Consider the following 19,443-nt stretch of genomic DNA (forward strand, 5'->3'; position numbering starts at 1 on the left):
GAGAGAGAGTGACAAGGAGTGACTAAGGAGGGGGGTGTTACATTTCATTGTCCCCATGTTTGCTTATGAGAGAGAGATGGAGAAGAGATAGTCAGAGGCAAAGACACAGAGACAGAGGTTCAGAGACAGACAGGCAGACAGAGAGACAGACACAGATGGAGAAAGGCAGAAAGGCAGAGACACAAAGAGACAGGAGAGAGACAGTGACAGAGAGAGGTATGACTTTGGGGTAAAAAGGGGGATTTTACCAACTCAGGGTCTGGCACAGGTGCTTCACAGCGAAGCCCCGTGTGGGAGTTTGGGGATGTCCTTCAGGGGTCCCTGGAGTCTCCAGGTTAGCTACCAACCAGGCTATGCCATCCCAAAGCAGATCTAAGACGCTCTCTGGTCAATACTTCCCCTGTAAACAGTGGGTCTGAAGCTGTAGAGGGGCCCTGGGTCCCCAGGAGGAGATGCAAGGGATTGGCCGGGGGAAGGGGCTTGGTTGGCACCGCTGCCTCCCGAGCCACTGCAAGTTAATGTTTCACCAGAACTGCCGCCTGCCTGGGAGGCTCCGCCGTCCTCTCTGCCCCCAAGAATCATCAGAGCATGACCCTCCCTTGGGCAGACTTCATCCCAAAGAGCCAGGTGACCTTGACTGGGCCTCTCCAACCACCCATTTCACAGCAGGGCAAGTCCAGTCCCAGTCCCGGTGAAGGCACCAGGCCAAAGCCCAGCCCAGAGCCTCTCTGGTCCCCTTAGCTAGAGAAGCCCGGATGGTCCTAGGGTGGGCAGGACGAGCCCACTGACCACCAGTGCAGGCTGCCCCTCCAACACTGTTTGCACAATGGGCAGGGTGAGCGTGGTCACTCTCTCTTTGCTAGCGCTTCCCTCTGTCCAAATCTTGCCTCCTGGAAAGGCTTCTTCCCTTGACCAGCCCTCCTAAAAATTTAAAGACCAACCAAATTCTGGCACTTGCAGATTGTAAAACCTCTTCAACTCCCCACCAAGGTTTTGGATTAAAACCCACACTCCTTCCTGTGACCCGAGTCCTCCACTCTTTCCTCCCCCAATCCAACACACCTCATCATTGGCTTCTAAGCACCCAATTCCTTCCTGCTACAGGGCCTTTGCACTAGCTCTGTCCCCCCCAGCTCTCCCCAGGGTGGTCCCTTCTCACCCTTCATGTCTCTGCTCAAAATCCAAGAAAGGCCTCCCTGACCTCCTAGCAAACCTGGACACACCAGCCTGGACCAGGTCACGGTCCCAAACTGTCTCCATGAACCTCAGAACCATCTGAAATGGTGTTGGCTATTGTCTGTTCAGCTTCCCCTACCATCAGCCCCCACAAGATTGTGGTGGGATAATGTCCTCACTGTAATCCCAGGGCTCCAGCTCTGTAACACAGGAGGCCTCAGAAGAACAGAGGGACTTTACTCCCACAGCTTTCCCCTCTCAAACACCCCAGCCCCATCCAAAGCCTTCTCTGTCACCCCAGCAGTGATCACTACAGTGAGTGACAGGCAAATAGTGACCTCTTGCTTATGGAAGAGAAATACAGACATTGAAACAGTCAGGCATAGTAGGCTCTGGCAGGATTGGCCCCACTTAGGAGGGTGACCTCCCCAGTCCATACCCAGATTCCTGCAAACTCAGGCACCCCAATGTTGCCTGGAGTTGAGGGGAAGTAACCTGAGTCAGCCCTGGATGGCATCCCATCCACGCTGAGCCACCTACCAAGGCCCAGAGCCTTTTATGTCCCTTCCTGGGCAGATTTGCTGGTTTCCCTCTAATGTCAGCTAATCTTTATAAAGCATATTTTTATCTTCTTGATTTTGACTATATTTGTCCATAAGGAATTCATTAAGTGCATTGTGCTTGTGCTGCCAATTCTTGGGAGTTCTTGCAAAGTGAGAAAAATTTCATCTGGACCTCTGGTTCCAAATGCAGTGACCCTCCGACAGAGCAAGCCCAATCTAATACTGTGTAATGATGGTTCGTAGCTTATGACTTTAAGCAAAAGTTCACTACACTTGAACAATTTGGAGACCACATATTATTCTGAATAATAATTTTACTTGATCCCACCCCATCCAAAATGCTTGACCTCTGTTTAGTCCCTGAAGCCCTGTGTTGTCACCCTGCAAACTCCCTATCCTTTATGATACCCCCTCAACACACACACTCAAAATAATATCCCACTGATCCCCTCCAGCCACCTCATTGTTCCTCCAAAATACTAGGCACAGTCTGACCTCAGGGGCTTTGCCTGCTACCTGAGCTGCTCTCCCCCAAGATCCCTGCGTGGCTCCTACTTCCCCTCTGCTGATGACTCTTAAAAATTTTCAAACCATTTGCATTTACACTCTGATGGCTTATCCTACTCTAATTTGTTCTTTTATAAACAAATATACAACTTACTTATAATCTGTTTCTCAACACAGTAGTAACCCATAGAACATGACATACCCAGGGCATTCAATAAATGTGCATGCGGGCCCTCCCTGGTGGCACAAGGGGCTAAGTCTCAGCACGATGAAGCTATCACCAGCCACTGCAGCATGAGTTCGATCCCCAGCCAGGGAGCTACCCACATGGTGCAGCAGACCTCTCCTTTCTCGCCTGCTACTCCTCAGCAGTGTATATCAGTCCATCTGCCTGTTCTGCTCCCCACTTAGTCTCTGGCTTGCAGAGACTGACACCTCTGGCTTGCACTCCAGTTCTTGTATGCATAAATAAATAAAATAAATCTTTTTTAAAAAATGTGCATGCAATGAAGAAAGTCTGAAGAACTTCAGCTCTAAAGGCTGGGGGTAGGGGGAGGAGAGTCCTGTCCATATTCTCAGGTCTGTGGCTCTCTCTGGTGGCGGACCCCAGAACTGCACCTAGTATCCCCAACTTCTTTCCCATCACCCTCCCAACCTTCCGAATACTCACTGGGGCTAGAGGACATCAAGGTCCCAGAGGTGGTGGAGGGCATGGAAGAGGGCTCTGCTCTGGAACTTAGGAAGGTGGGACTTGAGCAGATGGAATCCACAGGGCTGGAGTAGGGGGTGGAGGTGAACTTTGAACTGGGGGAGACAAAGCTGGGGTGTGTGGTGGCGGTTGACCCTTAATTTGAGGGACTATGGGAAGTTGTTTAGTCTTCCCCTGAATTCAGAGTTTGTGGGGTGAGAGCTGTGGTCTGCCCCCACTGGAATTGGTATGGGGCTTGCAGTAACGTTTAAAGTGTGGGAGCCAGAGCTGGGGTCTGTGATTGTCTTTGGTTTGGGATAGATATCATCCCTGAACTCGGCACTGAGCTGAATGGTGGGGGTTGCCCTTGAACTTGAGGGACTGTGGGTGTCCTAGAGCTTGCCCCTGAATTCAGCGAGCTGGAGTGTTGATGGAAGATTACACCAAACTTGAGAAGCTATGACTGGAAGTAAAAATGATCAGATGGCGCCTCCCTGGTGGCACAAGGGTTTAAGGCACAACCTATGACGCTATCTGCAGCCACTGCAGCATGAGTTCAATCCCTGGCCAGGGAGCTACCCACATGGCGCAGCAGACCTCTCCTGACTTGCCCGCTGCTCCCCTCAGCAGTGTGTTCAGTCAGTCTGCCTGTTCTGTTCCCCACTCTATCTCTGGTGAATTCTCTCACCCCCCACACCTCTGGCCTGTACCCCAGTTCTTGTATGCATAAATAAATATTTGAAAGAGAGAGAGAGAGACAGAGACAGAGAGAAAGCAAGAAAGAAAGAAATGGTCAGATGAATCTGTCCTCGTCAAGGACAATGGAAAGTTCCTAACCACCGGAAAGAAAACTACCATGAAGGTGCTGGGAGCTGATGATGAGGGGAAGGGTGTTTGACCTTGAGATGTCCAGCCCCTTTTGCATGGCTCCTTCTAATTTAGGGAGACTGAAGGATTTTGGATACCACGTCTAAGAGCCAAATCAACCGGTTCTAATCCCAGTATGACAGGCTGGGGGACTCCACTTGCCTCTTAGCTTCTTGAGCTATGAAGTGGGGGTAATATGCCCCCTTACAAGTGAAGCCCTTGCCTGCAAGTGTCTTAGGTGTGGTGGCCTCTGCTCTATTACAGGTTTGGGGAGAGGATGTGGGTCAGAGAGCAATGATGAGGCAGGAGGGGAGCTGCATGTAAGACATCCAGTTTTTCTCTGCCTGGGAATCATCTCATAGGGCTGCAGATGGGAATTAAGTCAGGCACCAGGAAATTCTCCTGGGAGCCATAAATGCTTCATGACCAAGAAGTAAGCCCTTCCCCCCCCCACCGCCACCATGGTCCTGAGGGCCTAACCCTTTTCCCTTTGGGGGCTGGACTGAGAAACTTGAGGTTTTAAATGGGGCCTCCCAACAGTTCAGGTCACACTGGGGTCACAGGACTAACAGGCTCATGACCAGAAGGGCGGGTGGAAAGGTGGGGGTGCCCCAGATGATCTTCCCACTCCCCCACCCCTGCTTCCGGGAGGAGGAGCAGCCTTTTCCTGGGGGAGTGGTGCTTAGAACAGTATGAGGAGACCCATGTCCTAGCCTGCCCCCCACCACCCCCAGCTCCTTTCTCTCCCTGAGACTGGGCCCCTTGGAATGGGTCCAGCATTCCAAATCAGGATGTGGCTGGAACGCCCTAGCATTTCCTGAAGGGCACAGCCATGCATGTACCTCTAGGGTTTTCTAGGCTCAGGGGACTCATGGTGGTCATTTGGACTGAGTTCCCAAACCCTGGCTCCCATCTGCCACCCACAAATGCCACCCTGATAATCACGGACGGACACAGTAGCACGGTAAGGCCACGCTGATGGCCCCTGATCTCTGGGAAGGACTTCGGTTCCCCATCCTTGTCACAGATCCGGTGCTAATTGTATAGTTGGAAGCTTTGGGGACCCTCCTATGCAGGGTGATCCCGACTCCCCCAACTTTCCCCCTACTACACCCAAGATGTCCCATGAGCACAGGTGATCAAAAGCCAGGCTGTGGGAGGGCTTTATTCATTAGACTCAGAGAACCACACACCCTCTCCTCTGGTGTCCCCCCACTTGGCAGTCGGAGTCCTAGACACCAGGCCACTGCATGTGCTGTGGGTTGTCCCATGATGCTGACCCCAAGAGCGCATCCGTGCTGAGGGAGGACCTGGTCCGGTGTCCGCGCCAGGTCGCTTGGAGCATCTTGGCTGCCTGCTGCTGTTGCCTCAGCTGGCGGCGCACCAAGAAGCCCCTCCAAGCAGCCTGGATGGCGATGGCCGCCTTGTTCTGGCAATGGGGGTGCTGAGAGGTCTGGGGGATGAGGCGCCTGCTGTGGCCCAACGCCAGGCCTGAACCTCCCTGGCCCATGCCATGTACCACCCGAGTGGGCAGGGTCTGGCCACACTTATGGCAGGTGCGGGGGCTGGAACCCACAAGCATCACCACGCTGGGTGTGCTTCCCAGTCCAGAAGTCAGTGACTGACACAGGGTACAGATGTGTGGCTGGCAAGACTGGAAGCAGCGGTGATCGGACATAGTCCTGGTCCCACTGCCCGTCTCCACCCACATGCTCGGGTGTAGCATCTGGCAGGCCTGACTGTGGCGGAAGTGGAAGCCTCGCCACGCGGCCTGGATGATCGTGGCAGCTTTGGTGAGCCGGAGCAGGTCCCGCCGCACGCAGTAGCCCCGCCAGGCAGCCTGGATGATGACAGCCCACTGGTGCCACACTTTGATGGTTCGGCGCACCAGGTAGCCGCGTGCACACGCCTGGATGGTGATCACGGCTTGAATGATTATCTTTTCCACAGCCTGCACCGATGCCATGAGCTGATCGGACTGTCTGGGATCCACCGCTGCCTCGCTGCCCGTGGTGCCCCACGGCACAATCCCCCTGGGTGGCTCCCACGCGCCACCAGGGGCCACAGTGCCGCTCATGGGCCCAACTGCTACAGTGGGGGCAGTGGAGTTCCGTGCTTGACCACCAGCCATGCCAGCATCCACGGGGCCCTGGAGTACAGCAGGAGTCAGGGATGCCTTGGGATGGGCCGCAGAAACCTTGGAGTCCAAAGACTCCAGCAGTGACTCCTGTCTTAAAAGGGACCGCCGGGAACCATTTGGTGTGGACGCATAGCCCAGAGACACCTTCCGAACCCCCCCATGCAGCTTAGAGGTAGCCGGGCCACGTGCTTTCCCCTCAGTGTGGATGATTGGCATTAAGCCTGGCGGTGCCCCTGTGAAGCATTTGGAACCAACCAATGGGGACCTGGAGGCACTCTCCCTCCCTGAATGGGAGGGCACAGTCTTAGCCACAGAACTGTCTAGGATTTCTGGAACGAGGCCACTATGTATGGATTTATAGGATTTCCAAGGGCGAACGGACTCGTGTCTCCTGGGAGTCAGGCCCCCAGACACTGGCTTCTGGAGGGCACTGGGGATGGTTTCTGTCTGGAGCCTGCCCGCTGCTGCCCCGCTAGCCCTGGATGGATACGGAGGCATTTGTGAGGCCAAGTCGGTGGTCCCTAGCCTCTGGGAAGGGCTCGGGGTCCTCATCCCGATCACAGATTTTGTGTGCATACTAGGTGCCACAGAACGGCCATGGGCTAACTTGGATGGCCGAGAGAGCACAGGAGAACCCACCATTCCATGGGAACCACTCCAGGGCTCAATGTGTGCCACTGACACCTGTCGGAGCACTGCGGGACTCTGGTGAGCCACAGGGGCCACTGGTACCTGCTGATGAGCTGAGGGGTGCTGGGAAACCGCAGGAGCCATGGACATCGCAGGGCCCACCAGCACCTTCTGGTGCCCCGATGGGCTCTGAGACACAATGGGGACCCCTGATGCCTGCTGATGAGCTGAGGGGCTTTGGGACATAACTGGACCCACAGGTGCCTCCTGACGAACCAAGGAGTCCCCAGTGTCCTTGACAGATGCCCTCTGCGCACTAGGGACCCTACTAACAGCCACAGAGTGGGAGCTGGGGACTCCGCAAATGGTTGCTGACTCATGCTGCAGAGTTATGGCGACACTGCCAGCCATGGAGTTCTTGACAAAACTTGAGTGTTGCGGGGGGCCAGGGGCCAGTCCACTGGCCATAGACTTGGCTTGCCTAGGGACTACCTCCTGCAGCAGGGGCCTGTGGCCTATGGGAAGAGCGCCATCCTCAGCCAAGAGTTCAGGGCTAGAGTCAAGGTCAGTCACCATGGGGTTAAGGTACATCCATGGGGTTCCCTCAAGGATCACAGGCTTATCAGACCCCACACTGCATCCACATTCTTGGGACAAACCCTCCTCCTGGTCATCTGGCTTCACCATTATCTGACCATCTGTGGTTTCAAATGGCATTATCCCTAGTATTTGGTTCAACTGCTCAGCTCTCTGCAGAACCATGGACTCTTGGTTCACATCCTTGGCTGTGACACTAGCCTCCAAGGTTTGGGGATGAGCTTGTGCCAGGCCCATATTATGGGATGCCCTGATGGGGCTTGCAGTTCCTTCCCCAGCCAGAGCTCCAAGGTAAGGGCGTGGAGTGATGCCAATCAGCATGGACCCCTGGGGAGGGCTCTGGTTCATGCTTCTGCTTGCAGGGGCCATGGGCCCCACATCCAGGCCCTGATTCACCTCCCCAGTCATAGATGCTGGGAGCATAGTAGAGGCCATCAAGTTAGAAGGGACTCTCTGACCCAGCCCACTCACCACAGGAGCTGGAGGCAGGGTCTTGGCCGTGCCACTCACTGCAGCACCTGGGTGAATGAGCTGAGCTGTCCCACCAACCACAGATTCTGGGGGAAGGCCTTGGCCAACGCCACTCCTCACAGACCCTGGGGGAAAGCACTGGACAATGCCACTGATCCCAGACCCTGGGGGGAGGCCCTGGCCAATGCCATTGATCACAGACCCTGGGGGGAGGTACTGGCCAATGCCACTGACTACAGGCCCTGGAGGAGAGCACTGGCTAATACCACCAGTCACAGACCCTGGAGGAAGACACTGGTTTATGCCACCAATCACAGATCCTGGGAGCAGTCCCTGACCTATGCCACTAACCATAGACCCGGGATGAAGGCACTGGGCATACCCTCGGGGAAGGCACTGGGCAACCTCACTGTTGACTGTATAATCTGGTGGAAGGCCTGGGGCCACAGCACTGACCCTTGACCCGGGAGGAGCACTTTTGCCCATGTTCCTGATCACAGACTTTGGACTAAGGCTGGGGGCCATGCCGCTGGCCACAGTGCCTGGGTCCATGGCCATGGTCCTCTTACTGGCTGCAGAACCTGACACAAGATCTCTGACTTTGCCCAACACAGACTCCTGGCTGACAGCATTGGTTTGTTGGTAATTGGCTGTGACAGTGGTGGACACAGGAGGATGCTGTTGGTCCACATGGACTGGGAGATCACCACTGACCTGAGACATGTTGGGACACACACCAGCCAGAGGAAAACTGGATGAACTCATACTGATTCCATCGGGCACTGACGCCCAAGGGAACCTGGGACACATCTCTGAGATTTGTTCAGGAATCAAAGGAACACCTGCCGCAGAGGCCTGCGATGTGATGGGAACTATGTCACCTGCCACCTCAGATTGGCCCATACCAGTCACCACATTTCTCTGGCACACATTCCTTACCATGCCAGCCGTCAAGGTCCCCTGAGACATATTTGGGAGCACGCCAGCTGTTGTGGCACCATGGGACATGCTGGCAGCCAAGCCTCTGAACTGAATTCCTTGGGATACACCAGATTCCTGGCCTAGACCAGACTCCCCACTGGCCACAGAGGCCGGATAGATATTTGGTACTGAAATAGTGATTGCAGAGTGTTCAGCTATGGGTACATGTCTCCCCACATCAAGTGGCTGATGAAACCTCAGGGACAGCTCGTTGAACTCAGGAGCCTGGAGGTTGGAGGTGACCCCACTGAGCATCAGAGGACTTTTACATGTGTCCACCCCAGTGTTCACGGAGGGCTGGCTCGGACCCTGGGCCGTGCTTCTAGTTGCAGAAGGATATGGCCTACTAGAACTGACTTCAACCAGAAAGGACGGATGATGCTGGCGCCAGGTCACCGAACTGATACTTGATGACAGATTTGAGCCCACCTGAGGGGCCACTCTTGGCTGTCTGAGAACACGGCCCATGCCACTGACAGTAGAAGGCTGGGATGTCCTGGAGGTCCGCCTAGTGGTTACTGATGGATGGATCAGCCTTGGGGACCCCCTACTGGCCACAGGTGGCTTGGCCAGGCTGTGTGTCACCCCACAGACCAGGGCTGGGTATTCTAGGCTAGGAGCCACCCCACTGGTCATAGATGATTGGACTAGGCTGGGGAATACCCTACCAGTCACAGATGGCTGGACAAGATTAGGCATCACTCCACTGACCATGGATGGGTGGCCTAGGCCACCCACACCACCAGTCATAGTTGGCAAGGTTAGGCTGAGGGCCACCCCATCAGTCATAGATGGCTGAACTAGATGGGGAACCACTCCAATAGTCATAAATGGCTGGGTTAGGCTAGGGGGCATCTCACCAGTCACAGATGGCTGGGCTAGGTTGGGGGCCACCACACTAATCATAGATGGCTGAGCTAGACTAGGGGCCACTGCACTAGTCACAGATGGTTGGGCTAAGCTGGAAGCTACCTCACCACTCTCAGATGGCTGGGATAGACTCGGGGTCACCCCACCAGTCACAGATAACTCGACTGAGCTGGAGGCTACCCCACCACTCACAGATGCTTGGGCTACACTGGGGGTCACCCTATCACTCACAGATGTCTGGGTTAGACTGGGGGCCACCCCACCAATCACAGATGCCTGAGTTAGACTGGGAGCCACCCCACCACTCACAGATGCCTGGGCTACACTGGGTGTCACCCTGTCAATCACAGATGACTGAGCTGAGCTGGGGTTCAACCCACTGATCACAGATGATTGGGATAGGTAGGGGGCTGACTCACTGGCCTTAGATGGTTGGGCTAGGGTGGGATTCACCCCACTGGTCACAGATGGCTGGGCAGGGCCTGAGCCAACCTCACTGGTACTTTCTGCCTGATTTCCACTAGGGGGCACCCCACTGACCCCTGATATCTGGCTTACGCTGAAGGCTACCTGAGTAGCCTTTGAAGAGTGGCCTAGACAGGGGATCTCCTTACCGGATATAGAGGGATAGGATAGACTTGGGGTCACCTCAATGGCCATATAAGGTTGGTTTAAGGTGGGGCCCACCTTACCAGTCACTGGCTGGTATAGTTTTGAGGTCAATCTACTGGCCACAGAGGAGTGCTGATGTTTGGTAAGGACCAAATCACCCAAAGACAAACTTCTCCTCAGCCCTGTCTTACAGGGGCCCTGGGGAGAGCTCTTATTCCAGCCCACAGAACATTGATCTGAGCCTATATTTATGTCGTCCTGATCAGCTGAGCCCCAGTGGACACTGAAGGTCACACAACTGGGTACTGAATTGCAGTTCAGAATAGGGATCGTTTCTGAGGCTGAAGCGGACTGGTGGTGGAGAGTGGGGATCAGAGGCCTATGGGCCCCTCTCTCAGCCACTTTCACTTCCCCAGGCCCCTGCACCCTTCCTAGGGCCTCTGAAGTGAGAGGACTTTCTAGCTGCAGGTTCCTGCCCAGGCTGGCCTCCCAGGACCCCTCCTCTCCCTGGGCGACTGCAGTCAGGCCAGCCACAGACATGGCGGAAGGGCTGAGTGAGCTGCAGCTCCACGCTGAGCTCTGGGAGCTGCTCACATTTGGGCCTTGGGCTACGGAGCCCTGGGAGAAGCTACCGGTCACGTCACAGTCTGAACCCTGTGACAAACTGACTGTGAGTTCACTGAGTATGTGGCCAGGCATGTGGTCCTGTGGGCATTTTGTGCCTGGAATGGAAGTCCTCGTCCGAGTCCTCCCTTTCCTGGGTAGAGCTGCCCAGGGAAGGGCGGGTGCTAACCTGCTGCCCGCCGAGGCTGTGAACAGGCTGGGGTCTAGCTGACTCTTCAGGGCACAGTGCTGGTCAGAAGCCATGGAGACACTGGGACTTTTGTCACAGGCCGCGGAGGCCTGTGGTTGGGTTAGGGGCATTTTTCTCTTCTTCACAGACAATGGTGGACTTGGGGTCACCTTATTGTTTATCTCCCTAGTGCCCACATGAGCCCATTTATGATTTGGGGGCTGGGTACTCTGCACGGTCCCCTCAGGGACCATGGGTGATTGTTGTTCTGGACCTTTGACCACTAAGGTTCGACACACATTAGAGGGCCGACACCAGCAAGCAGCCCCCACATAGCCCGCGGCACACTGGTGGGTATGGGCAGGACTCCCATTGCCTGAAGTGGCAGGAAGTTTGCCTGGGGTCCCCAGACTTGCCCCAGATGACACCCATGAATGTGGGGCCACCCTGCTGACCATGTGTGGTTTGTGGGACCTTGGTCCCGGGCCACTAGCCACTGATGGCTGGCTGGTACTTGGGCCCGCCCCATTGGCAATGAGAGGCTGCCATAGACTGGGAGGAGGCTGTGGGTGTGGTGATTTGGGCAATTTGGGTGCCGAGTCTCTTGCCAATTTGCTGGCCCCAAGGAGAAGGTACGCATTTTTCTCATTGGCCTTGGGGTTCAGAGACAGGTTTGAGGTGGCGTACTTGCAGGACCTTGGCCCCCATGACAAAGTGGGGCCCAAGGTTGTGCTCAGGGGACACTGATGGACGGTAGCAATTACTCTACCAAGGGAGGAGGCACACACAGAGACCACTGACCAGCAGGATGACCCCATAAGCATGACCCCATCCCCCATCTCCGCCAAGAACCCAGTGGGACAGCCTTGGATACAACCCTCCCAGACCCCATCTTCAGGAACCCTAACCTTGCTGGGCTGTGGTCTCACAGGACACAGGGTGGGCCCCCATGGGGCTGACTGGCTCCCCCTGTAGTCCACCTCCACCGGGGTCGGCATCATAGTCATTCCACTTCCCAATTTTGAGGCGGCCTTGGGGAGTATGACTCCAGTCCTCAGGGCTGCCTGAGACAAAGACTGGCCCAGGACAGCTCCCAGCTCGCCCTGACACAGGGCCTGGCTCAGGGTCGCACGCTCCTCCTCCGTCAGGGCTTTGCTGAGCACTTCGGCCAGTTTTCCTTGCATAGCCTTGGTAAGTTCGGCCCGCAGCTCACCCCTGGACAAAGCACGGGACAGGGCAATGCCCAGTTCACCCCAGGAGAGTGCTTTCACCAGTGCCGTACCCAGCATGCCCTGGGGCAGGGCCTTGGTCATGGTGGTTGTCAGGACTTCCTTAGACAAAGCCTGGTTCAGGACCGTCCGCACTTCCCCCTGAGACAGGGCTTTGGCCAGCAGGGTGCGGAGGTCCTCATGGGAGCCCAGCACAGCCGCCAGCTCAGCACACAGAGAGGCAAGTTGGGAGGCCGCTAGTTCCTCCTGACAGGGCGTGGCCGGGCTGGCTGTGGAGGACTGGGCCCGGACCTTCCCACTGTCGCCCCAAGATTCCACATTGCAGGTGGGGTGTCCAGCGGATGCCAGCAGTGGCACCAGCATGCTCTGGGTCTCAGGGCCCCCTTGGCATGGGTCCTGGGTGGTCTTGGCCTGAGTGTAGCTGTTGACTGGGAGCTGGGTCAGTCTATCATCCAACTTGGCTTGGGGCAGAGCACAGCCAACCGGCTGGCAGGGCTGGGTGGAGGCATTCAATCCAGCCAAAAGAGGCTGAGACTGGGTCTTGCTGCTCAGCTCAGCAGGCTGATGGGCTGCATAAAGGCACTTGGCTGTTTCTGTGACCAGCTGGGCCTGGGACTGTGCCTTGGTCAGTTGGATGGGCAGATATGCTTGGGACTGGACCTTCATCACTCCTGTGACCAAATGTGCCTGGGACTGTGCCTTGGTCAGACATGTGCCCAGGTGAGCCAGGGATGGGGCCTTGGCCAACTTGGGGGGCATGTCTCCCTGAGACTGCACCTTGGATAGACATGCTCCCAGAGGTGACTGGGCCAGGGCAGTGGCCAGCTTGGTTGATGGATGTCCCTGGGACAGGACCTTGGTCAGTTCAGCAAGTGGATGTGTCTGAGATAAGGTTGTGGTTGGATATGTGGCCAGCTGTGCCTGGGGCTGGCTCTTGGCTGGACATGTGGTCATTGGTTCCTGGGGCAGGATCACAGCTGTTTCTACAGGTACAAACACCTGGGATTGGACCTTCACAACATCGGTCTTCAGGAGTGCCTGTGAGGACAACTTCCTTCCCTCAGTCACTTTTCCACAGGGAGAGGCCTTAGTCGTGTGCATTGTCACACAGGTGTTAGATACTGTTTTTATTTGTTTCTGAGGCAAGGCCTTGGTTTTTTCAACTTCCAAAGGAGCGCTGGCTGGAGTCTTGGAGGTGCCGGCCCCCAGTTGGGGCTCGGGACAGTATTTTGCTTTCCCTTCTGTCAGGCATGAGTGGGATGAGATTTTGGTCATCCCTACCACCTGCCTGGCAGTCACCACAGATTTGGCCTTTGGTCCATTCAGACAAGTATGGGATGAGGTGTTGGGAATTCCACCTGCTGCTGTAGGCGGAGCCTTCAGATTTCCACCCGCTGGAGGAGGCAAGCATAGGGTCCTGAGGATGGTGGCCACTGAACGCAGCTGGGCTGGGGTCTTGGTTATCATGGCTGCCAGGCGCGTCTGGGGAGGGGTCTTGGTCAGTAAGGGCCCTGGAGGCATCTGAGATGGGGTCTTGGTTATTGTGACCACTCTGCCTGTCTGCACTGTGGTCTTGGCCGACGTGGATGCCACGCGAGTCTGAGCTGGGGTCTTGGCCATCCCAGTCACCGGGCATGTCTGGGGCGGGGTCTTGGTCTTCATGGCTGTGGGGCGTGTCTGGGGTGGGGGTTTAATCATCGAGGCTAATAGGCATATCTGGGGTGGGAATTTGGTCACCATGGCTGCTGGCTGAGTCTGGATTGGAGTGTTGGTCATTGGGGCTGTTGGTTGTGTCTGAGCTGGAGTCTTGGTCATCGGGGCCACTGGGCAGGGCTGAAGAGGCACTTTGGCCATTGTGGGTGGTGGGTGTATAAGAGGAGCGGTCTTGGTTATTGTCATCTCAGGCACTGGGCATGGCAGGGTTGGGATCCTGTTCATCATGGCTGCCAGGCATGTCTGGAGTGGAATCTTGGTCATTGTGGCTGGTGGACATGTCTGGAATGAAGTCTTGGTTATTACGGCTGGTGGGCATGTCTGGGGTGGGGTCTTGGTCATGGTGGCTGGCAGGCACATGTGGGGTGGGATCTTGGTCATTATGGCTGGTGGGCACGTCTGGGGTGGGGTCTTGGTCATTGTAGCTACCAGGCATGACTGGAATGGGATCTTGGTCACTGTGGATGTCGGGCATGTCTGGGGTGGGGCCTTGGCCACCAGGGTGGTTGGGCATGGCCGGGTAGCGGTCTTGGTTATTGTTATCATGGGCACTGGGCATGGCGGGGGTGGGGTCTTGGTTACTGGGTATGTCTGGAGGGGAGTTTTGGTAATTGCTACTGTGGGCACTGGGCTCGACTGGGCTGGCGTCTTGGCTATCACAGGTACTGTGTCTTTCTGGGGAAGAGTTTTGACTTCTGATCCCACGTGGGTCTTGAGCGGTCCATGAACTGCCTGCACATACTTTCCAGATGGTGGTGGCCCAGAGGTTCCTGCCTTGTTGGTTTTGGTAGTTATTTGCTTGGTCTTCACCATGTCCCCTTCTACATGGTGGGCAAGACAGGCACTTCTGATGGTTCTTGTCAGCAGGCACTTTGCTTCTGGACAAGGAAGCCTGATGGCAGTGGTCTGGTGTGGCAGGAAGGTGACACCAGAACTTCCGGCAGCATAAGGGGTTTGCATGCCTACCTGTGGAGTACCCTGGGGCGGTGGCGGGGTCACCTGGGTGGCCAGAGTGGCCAGAGTGTCATTGGAAGGGAATTGGGTCTCCTTGCTTATCATGACAGGCTGGGCCGGAAGGGACTTACCCTCTCCCAGAGTCTGGAAGCGCACTTGCTGCGGAGGGTGGTAGGGGATGTCCTTTTCCTCCACGCTTACTTTCTTCCCCACTGCCCTGCCCGACCGGAGGAGGCGCCTGGTGTTGAAGCGTCGCCAGGCCTCCTGGATGGACTTAGCTGCCATCATCTGTGAGGTCAACTTCTGCCGAAGCTGATACCCTCTCCAGCTGGCTTGGATGAGGGTGGCTGCCCGGGACAGCATCATGTCCATCTCGTCCACCAGGATGTTCTTGAAGGCCTGGCTCTCAACCACAGTCCGGAGGCGTGGGATATGGTGAGACATTGTCTTGTCTGTGGCCGGCTGTTGTACAGCGGTCTCCTTGTTCATCGATGGCTTATGCTGGGGGTGTGGCTGCAGCGTCTCTGCTTTGTCTTGGAGATCGGGGGTGTGTTGGGGCTGGTAGGAGTTCTGCTCACTGGATGACAACGGTCGCTGTGTTGCTTGCTGCATTGTCTTGGTTCCTAAGAGGGTCAGCTTTGCCTGTGGGGAGCAGCCGGGAGTGGGGTAGTCAGGAAGCACAATCTGGCAGACAGTTGGTATCAGAATGGGTAGGGCACTTGCCCTGGGACCTACATCTTCTCCTGGCAGTTAGCAATCTCCTGCCGCTCCTTTGCAGGCACACTCTCTCTCCCTCACCTGCCCAAATGGCCTCTGGCACCCAAATTCCCTCATAGTCCTGTGGCCACTTCAGCAGTGGCACCCACAGTATATTCTCACCTGACATCCCAAACATCGCAACTCTTCAAACTCTGTTTCTAGGACATTCTGTGAGTACAGCACTGATAATACTATCTTGGAAAGTTCCTGTGTGTGTGTGTCTCTGTGTGTATGTGATGGTAATTTGCCTTTCCACAGTGTGAATTCCTAGAGGACAGGAACCAAGTCTGAGTCATTTCTGTGTCCCCACCTCAGTTAAGGCCTGGCTCCAGGGTGGGAATGTGTGGGTATTGGGTGGGTGGCTAGCTTGACTGATAAAAGAATGGGTGAGTCGACTGTAAGTTGGATGGATAGATGGATGCATGACTAAATACTGAGTGGATGGATCAATGGATGAATATATGGTAGACAGGTTGGGTAGAGGAATGGATGATTGGTAAATTAAGTTGATGAATGAAATGATGAATAGATTAATAACTAAAGAGATGGATGGATAGATGGATGGATGGATGGATGGATGGATGGATGGATGGATGGATGGATGGATGGATAAATAGGTGAATGGACTGATGGAAGGATGAATAAGAGGGTAAATGGATGGGGCCTCCCCTGGTGGCGCAGGCAGTTGAACGCAGCACTGTGAAGCAGTCCACAGCCTCAGCAGTGCCCATTTGATCCTGGCCAGCTGGTGAGGGTCCCACATGGTGGGGCAGACCTCTCCTGTCTTGCCCGCTGCTCCCCTCAGCAGTGTATTTCATCAGTCTGCCTGTTCTGTTCCCCGCTCTGTATCTGGTGAATCCTCTCACTCTTCCGCGCATCTGGCCTGTACCCCGGTTCTTATGTAAATAAATACATAAATCTTTAAAAAAAAAAAAAAGGCGGGTAAATGGATGGGTAGATGGACAGATAAATGAGTGGATAAATATGTGAACACTGATGGATAGATGAGTGGATAGATGGATAAAAAAGCGAATGCATTGATGGTGGGTGGAAATGGATGGATGGATGGACAAAAAAGTGAATGCACTTCCCAGCTGACTGGACCAGCCTGTGCCCCTGCCCATACTTTGGTGGGGGGTGGGGGTCATAGAGTTGGAGGAGAAGCAGGAAGAGAAGATGTAACCTCAGAAGCTAGACTGCAAGAGGAAGCAGGCTTCACCCTCTCAGCCCATGCAATGTACAGCAACCCTGCCCTGGACGGGCTCTGTCCTCAAGATCAACACAGGAAGAGACGTTAAAGGCAAAAATGCTATATTCTCAAAAAAGCAAAACTAAACTTTTAGGTTCACAAAGCTAAGGGTGCATAAAAGTTCATTCCAATGTAATGGAAACAAACAACTAGAAATAACCAACAAAGTAACTGCTAGGGGTCAGTTGTATGTGCCTAAAGAGGGATGCTCAAGGGTGTTGATCACTTTATTGTTTAGAAAAGTAAAAACTGGAGGGCCTTCCTGGTGGTGCAAGGGGTTAAGATGCAACCTATGAAGCTATTCACAACCACTGCAGCACGAGTTCAATCCCTGGCCAGGGAGATACCAGGGAGCCACATGGCGCAGCAGACCTCTCCTGACTTGCCCGCTGCTCCCCTCAGCAGTGTATTTCCGTCGATCTGCCTGTTCTGTTCCCCGCTCTGTCTCTGATGAATGTTCTCACCCTCCTGCATCTCTGGTCTGTACCCCTGTTCTTGTATGCATAAATAAATGAATCTTTTCTGTACCCCGGTTCTTGTATGCATAAATAAATAAATATTTTTTTAAGATTTATTTATTTATACAAGAATCGGGGTACAGGCCAGAGGTGCAGGGGGGTGAGAGGATTCACCAGAGACAGAGCGGGCAGCACAACAGGCAGACTGATTGAAATACACTGCTGAGGGGAGCAGTGGGCGCGACAGGAGAGGTCTGCTGCGCCATGGGGGTTGCTCCGCCAGTGGCGGGGATTGAACCAGCACTGTAGAGGCTACGGAGAGCTTCACAGCTCTGTGCTCAACCACCTGTGCCACCAGGGAGGCCCAATAAATAAATCCTTAAAAAAAAGAAAAGTAAAAACTGGAAATAACCTAAATGCTTGTGGCATGTGACCTAAATGCATCAGCAGAACATTCATACAGTGTTATCCTGTCCAGTCATTAGAAATGTTGTCCAGTGGGCCTTCCTGGTGGCACAAGGGGTTAAGTCTCAGCACTTCGAAGCTATCAGCTGCCACTGCAGCATGAGTTCCATCCCCAGCCAGGGAACTACCCACATGGCACAGCAGACCTCTCTTGTCTCGCCTGCTGCTCCCCTCAGCAGTGTATTTCAGTCTCCTGTTCTGTTCCCCACTCTGTCTCTGGTGAATCCTCTCACCCCCTGCACCTCTGGCCTGTACCCCACTTCCTTTTAAAAAAAAAAAAGATTAATTTTATTTATGCGTATAAGCTAAAGGAAAATTATCCTGTAAGGAAACTCACATCTTAGGAAAGAAATAAAGAACATATTGGGGACAGTAAATTCTGTAAATAAGAAAGATTATTATGTTCCTAGTTGACCCTTGGAAAAAAACAAGTTTGAACTGTGTGGGTCCATTTACATGAGGATTTTTTTTTCTATCTGTGGATTCCGAATTGATGGATTCAACCAACATCGGGTGTGCTTGGCTGACTCTGAATGTGGGGGACTCAGATATGAAGAGCTGGCTATAAGTGACTAAAGCAGCTATGAGTTTTGGTATCCTTGGGTTACTGAAATCAATCCCCTGATGGACAGCAAAGGACAATTATAGTTACGTGTTTTAGAGGTAAAAGTTATATGGGGGTTTTCAATTGCCCAGAGGGATAAATATATATATATACATAAAGCTGTAAGCAAAATTAAACATTGTCTTATGGCATTTATAATCTATGTAGATATAGTTCCCCTGACAAATAGAACATCAAAAGGACTTATAGAGATGAAAGATTTTTTCCATTTCAGGTGAAGCAGAACAATAGCAATTATAAGCCCATTGTGACAAGGACATATAATTCCTTAAGCAGTCACTAAAAAGAAATGCAAGCAAATATAGTTGAAAAGGCAATAGTGGGCCTCCCTGGTGGCTCAAGGGGTTAAGACGCAACCTATGAAGCTAGCCGCAGCCACTACAGCACAAGTTCAATCCCCGGCCAGGGAATTACCCACATGACACAGCAGACCTCTCCTGACTCACCCACTGCTCCCCTCAGCAGTGTATTTCAGTCATTCCTCTTGTTCTGTTCCCTACTCTGTCTCTGGTGAATCCTCTCAGCCCCCACACCTCTGGCCTGTACCCCAGTTCCTGTATGCAAAAATAAATCTTTAAAAAAAATAAAGAAAAGGCAATAGTCAAAACTGAATTCGAGGGCCTCCCAGGTGGCACAGTGGGTTGAGCACAGGGCTATGAAGCTGTCTGCAGCCACTGCAGCACGAGTTCAATCACCCGGCCAGGGACATACCCACATGGTGCAGCAGACCTCTCCTGACTCGCCCTCTGCTCCCCTCAGCAGTGTAGTTCAGTCAATCTGCCTGTTCTATTCCCCACTTTGTCTCTGGTGAATCCTCTCACACCACCCCACCTCTAGCCTGTACCCCGGTTCTTATATGCATAAATAAATCTTTTAAAAAAATAATTGATATAATGAGCTAAACAATTGAAGACAGAGGTGATCGGATTAGATTTGTTTTGAAAATCCATACATCACCTTCATGATGAACATTCTGGTTTCTCCTGTGTGATGGCTTAAATGTCTGGTCCTGTGTATCCTAGCCACAACCCAAGGAGGGCTGGGACCATTCACAAGAGTCAATGGAACTGGGTCATATCGGCAAAAGGAGCCAAGG

General features: G+C 53.9%; 1 protein-coding gene across 1 annotated transcript; it reads right to left on the reverse strand.

The window, feature by feature from the left end:
* Window positions 1–4,791: 4,791 nt before the first annotated feature.
* On the reverse strand, window positions 4,792–15,403 carry IQCN (IQ motif containing N; the record flags this gene model as incomplete). The annotated part of the gene is made up of 2 exons (XM_084250034.1): window positions 4,792–5,950; window positions 11,804–15,403. The coding sequence occupies 2 exons, from the start codon at window positions 15,401–15,403 to the stop codon at window positions 5,033–5,035; spliced, it is 4,518 nt and encodes a 1,505-aa protein (XP_084106160.1). The 3' UTR covers window positions 4,792–5,032.
* Between the last annotated feature and the right edge of the window lie 4,040 nt (window positions 15,404–19,443).

The sequence above is a fragment of the Talpa europaea genome (assembly GCF_964194135.1).
Source record: "Talpa europaea genome assembly, chromosome: 12".
Classification (NCBI taxonomy): Eukaryota; Metazoa; Chordata; class Mammalia; order Eulipotyphla; family Talpidae; genus Talpa; species Talpa europaea.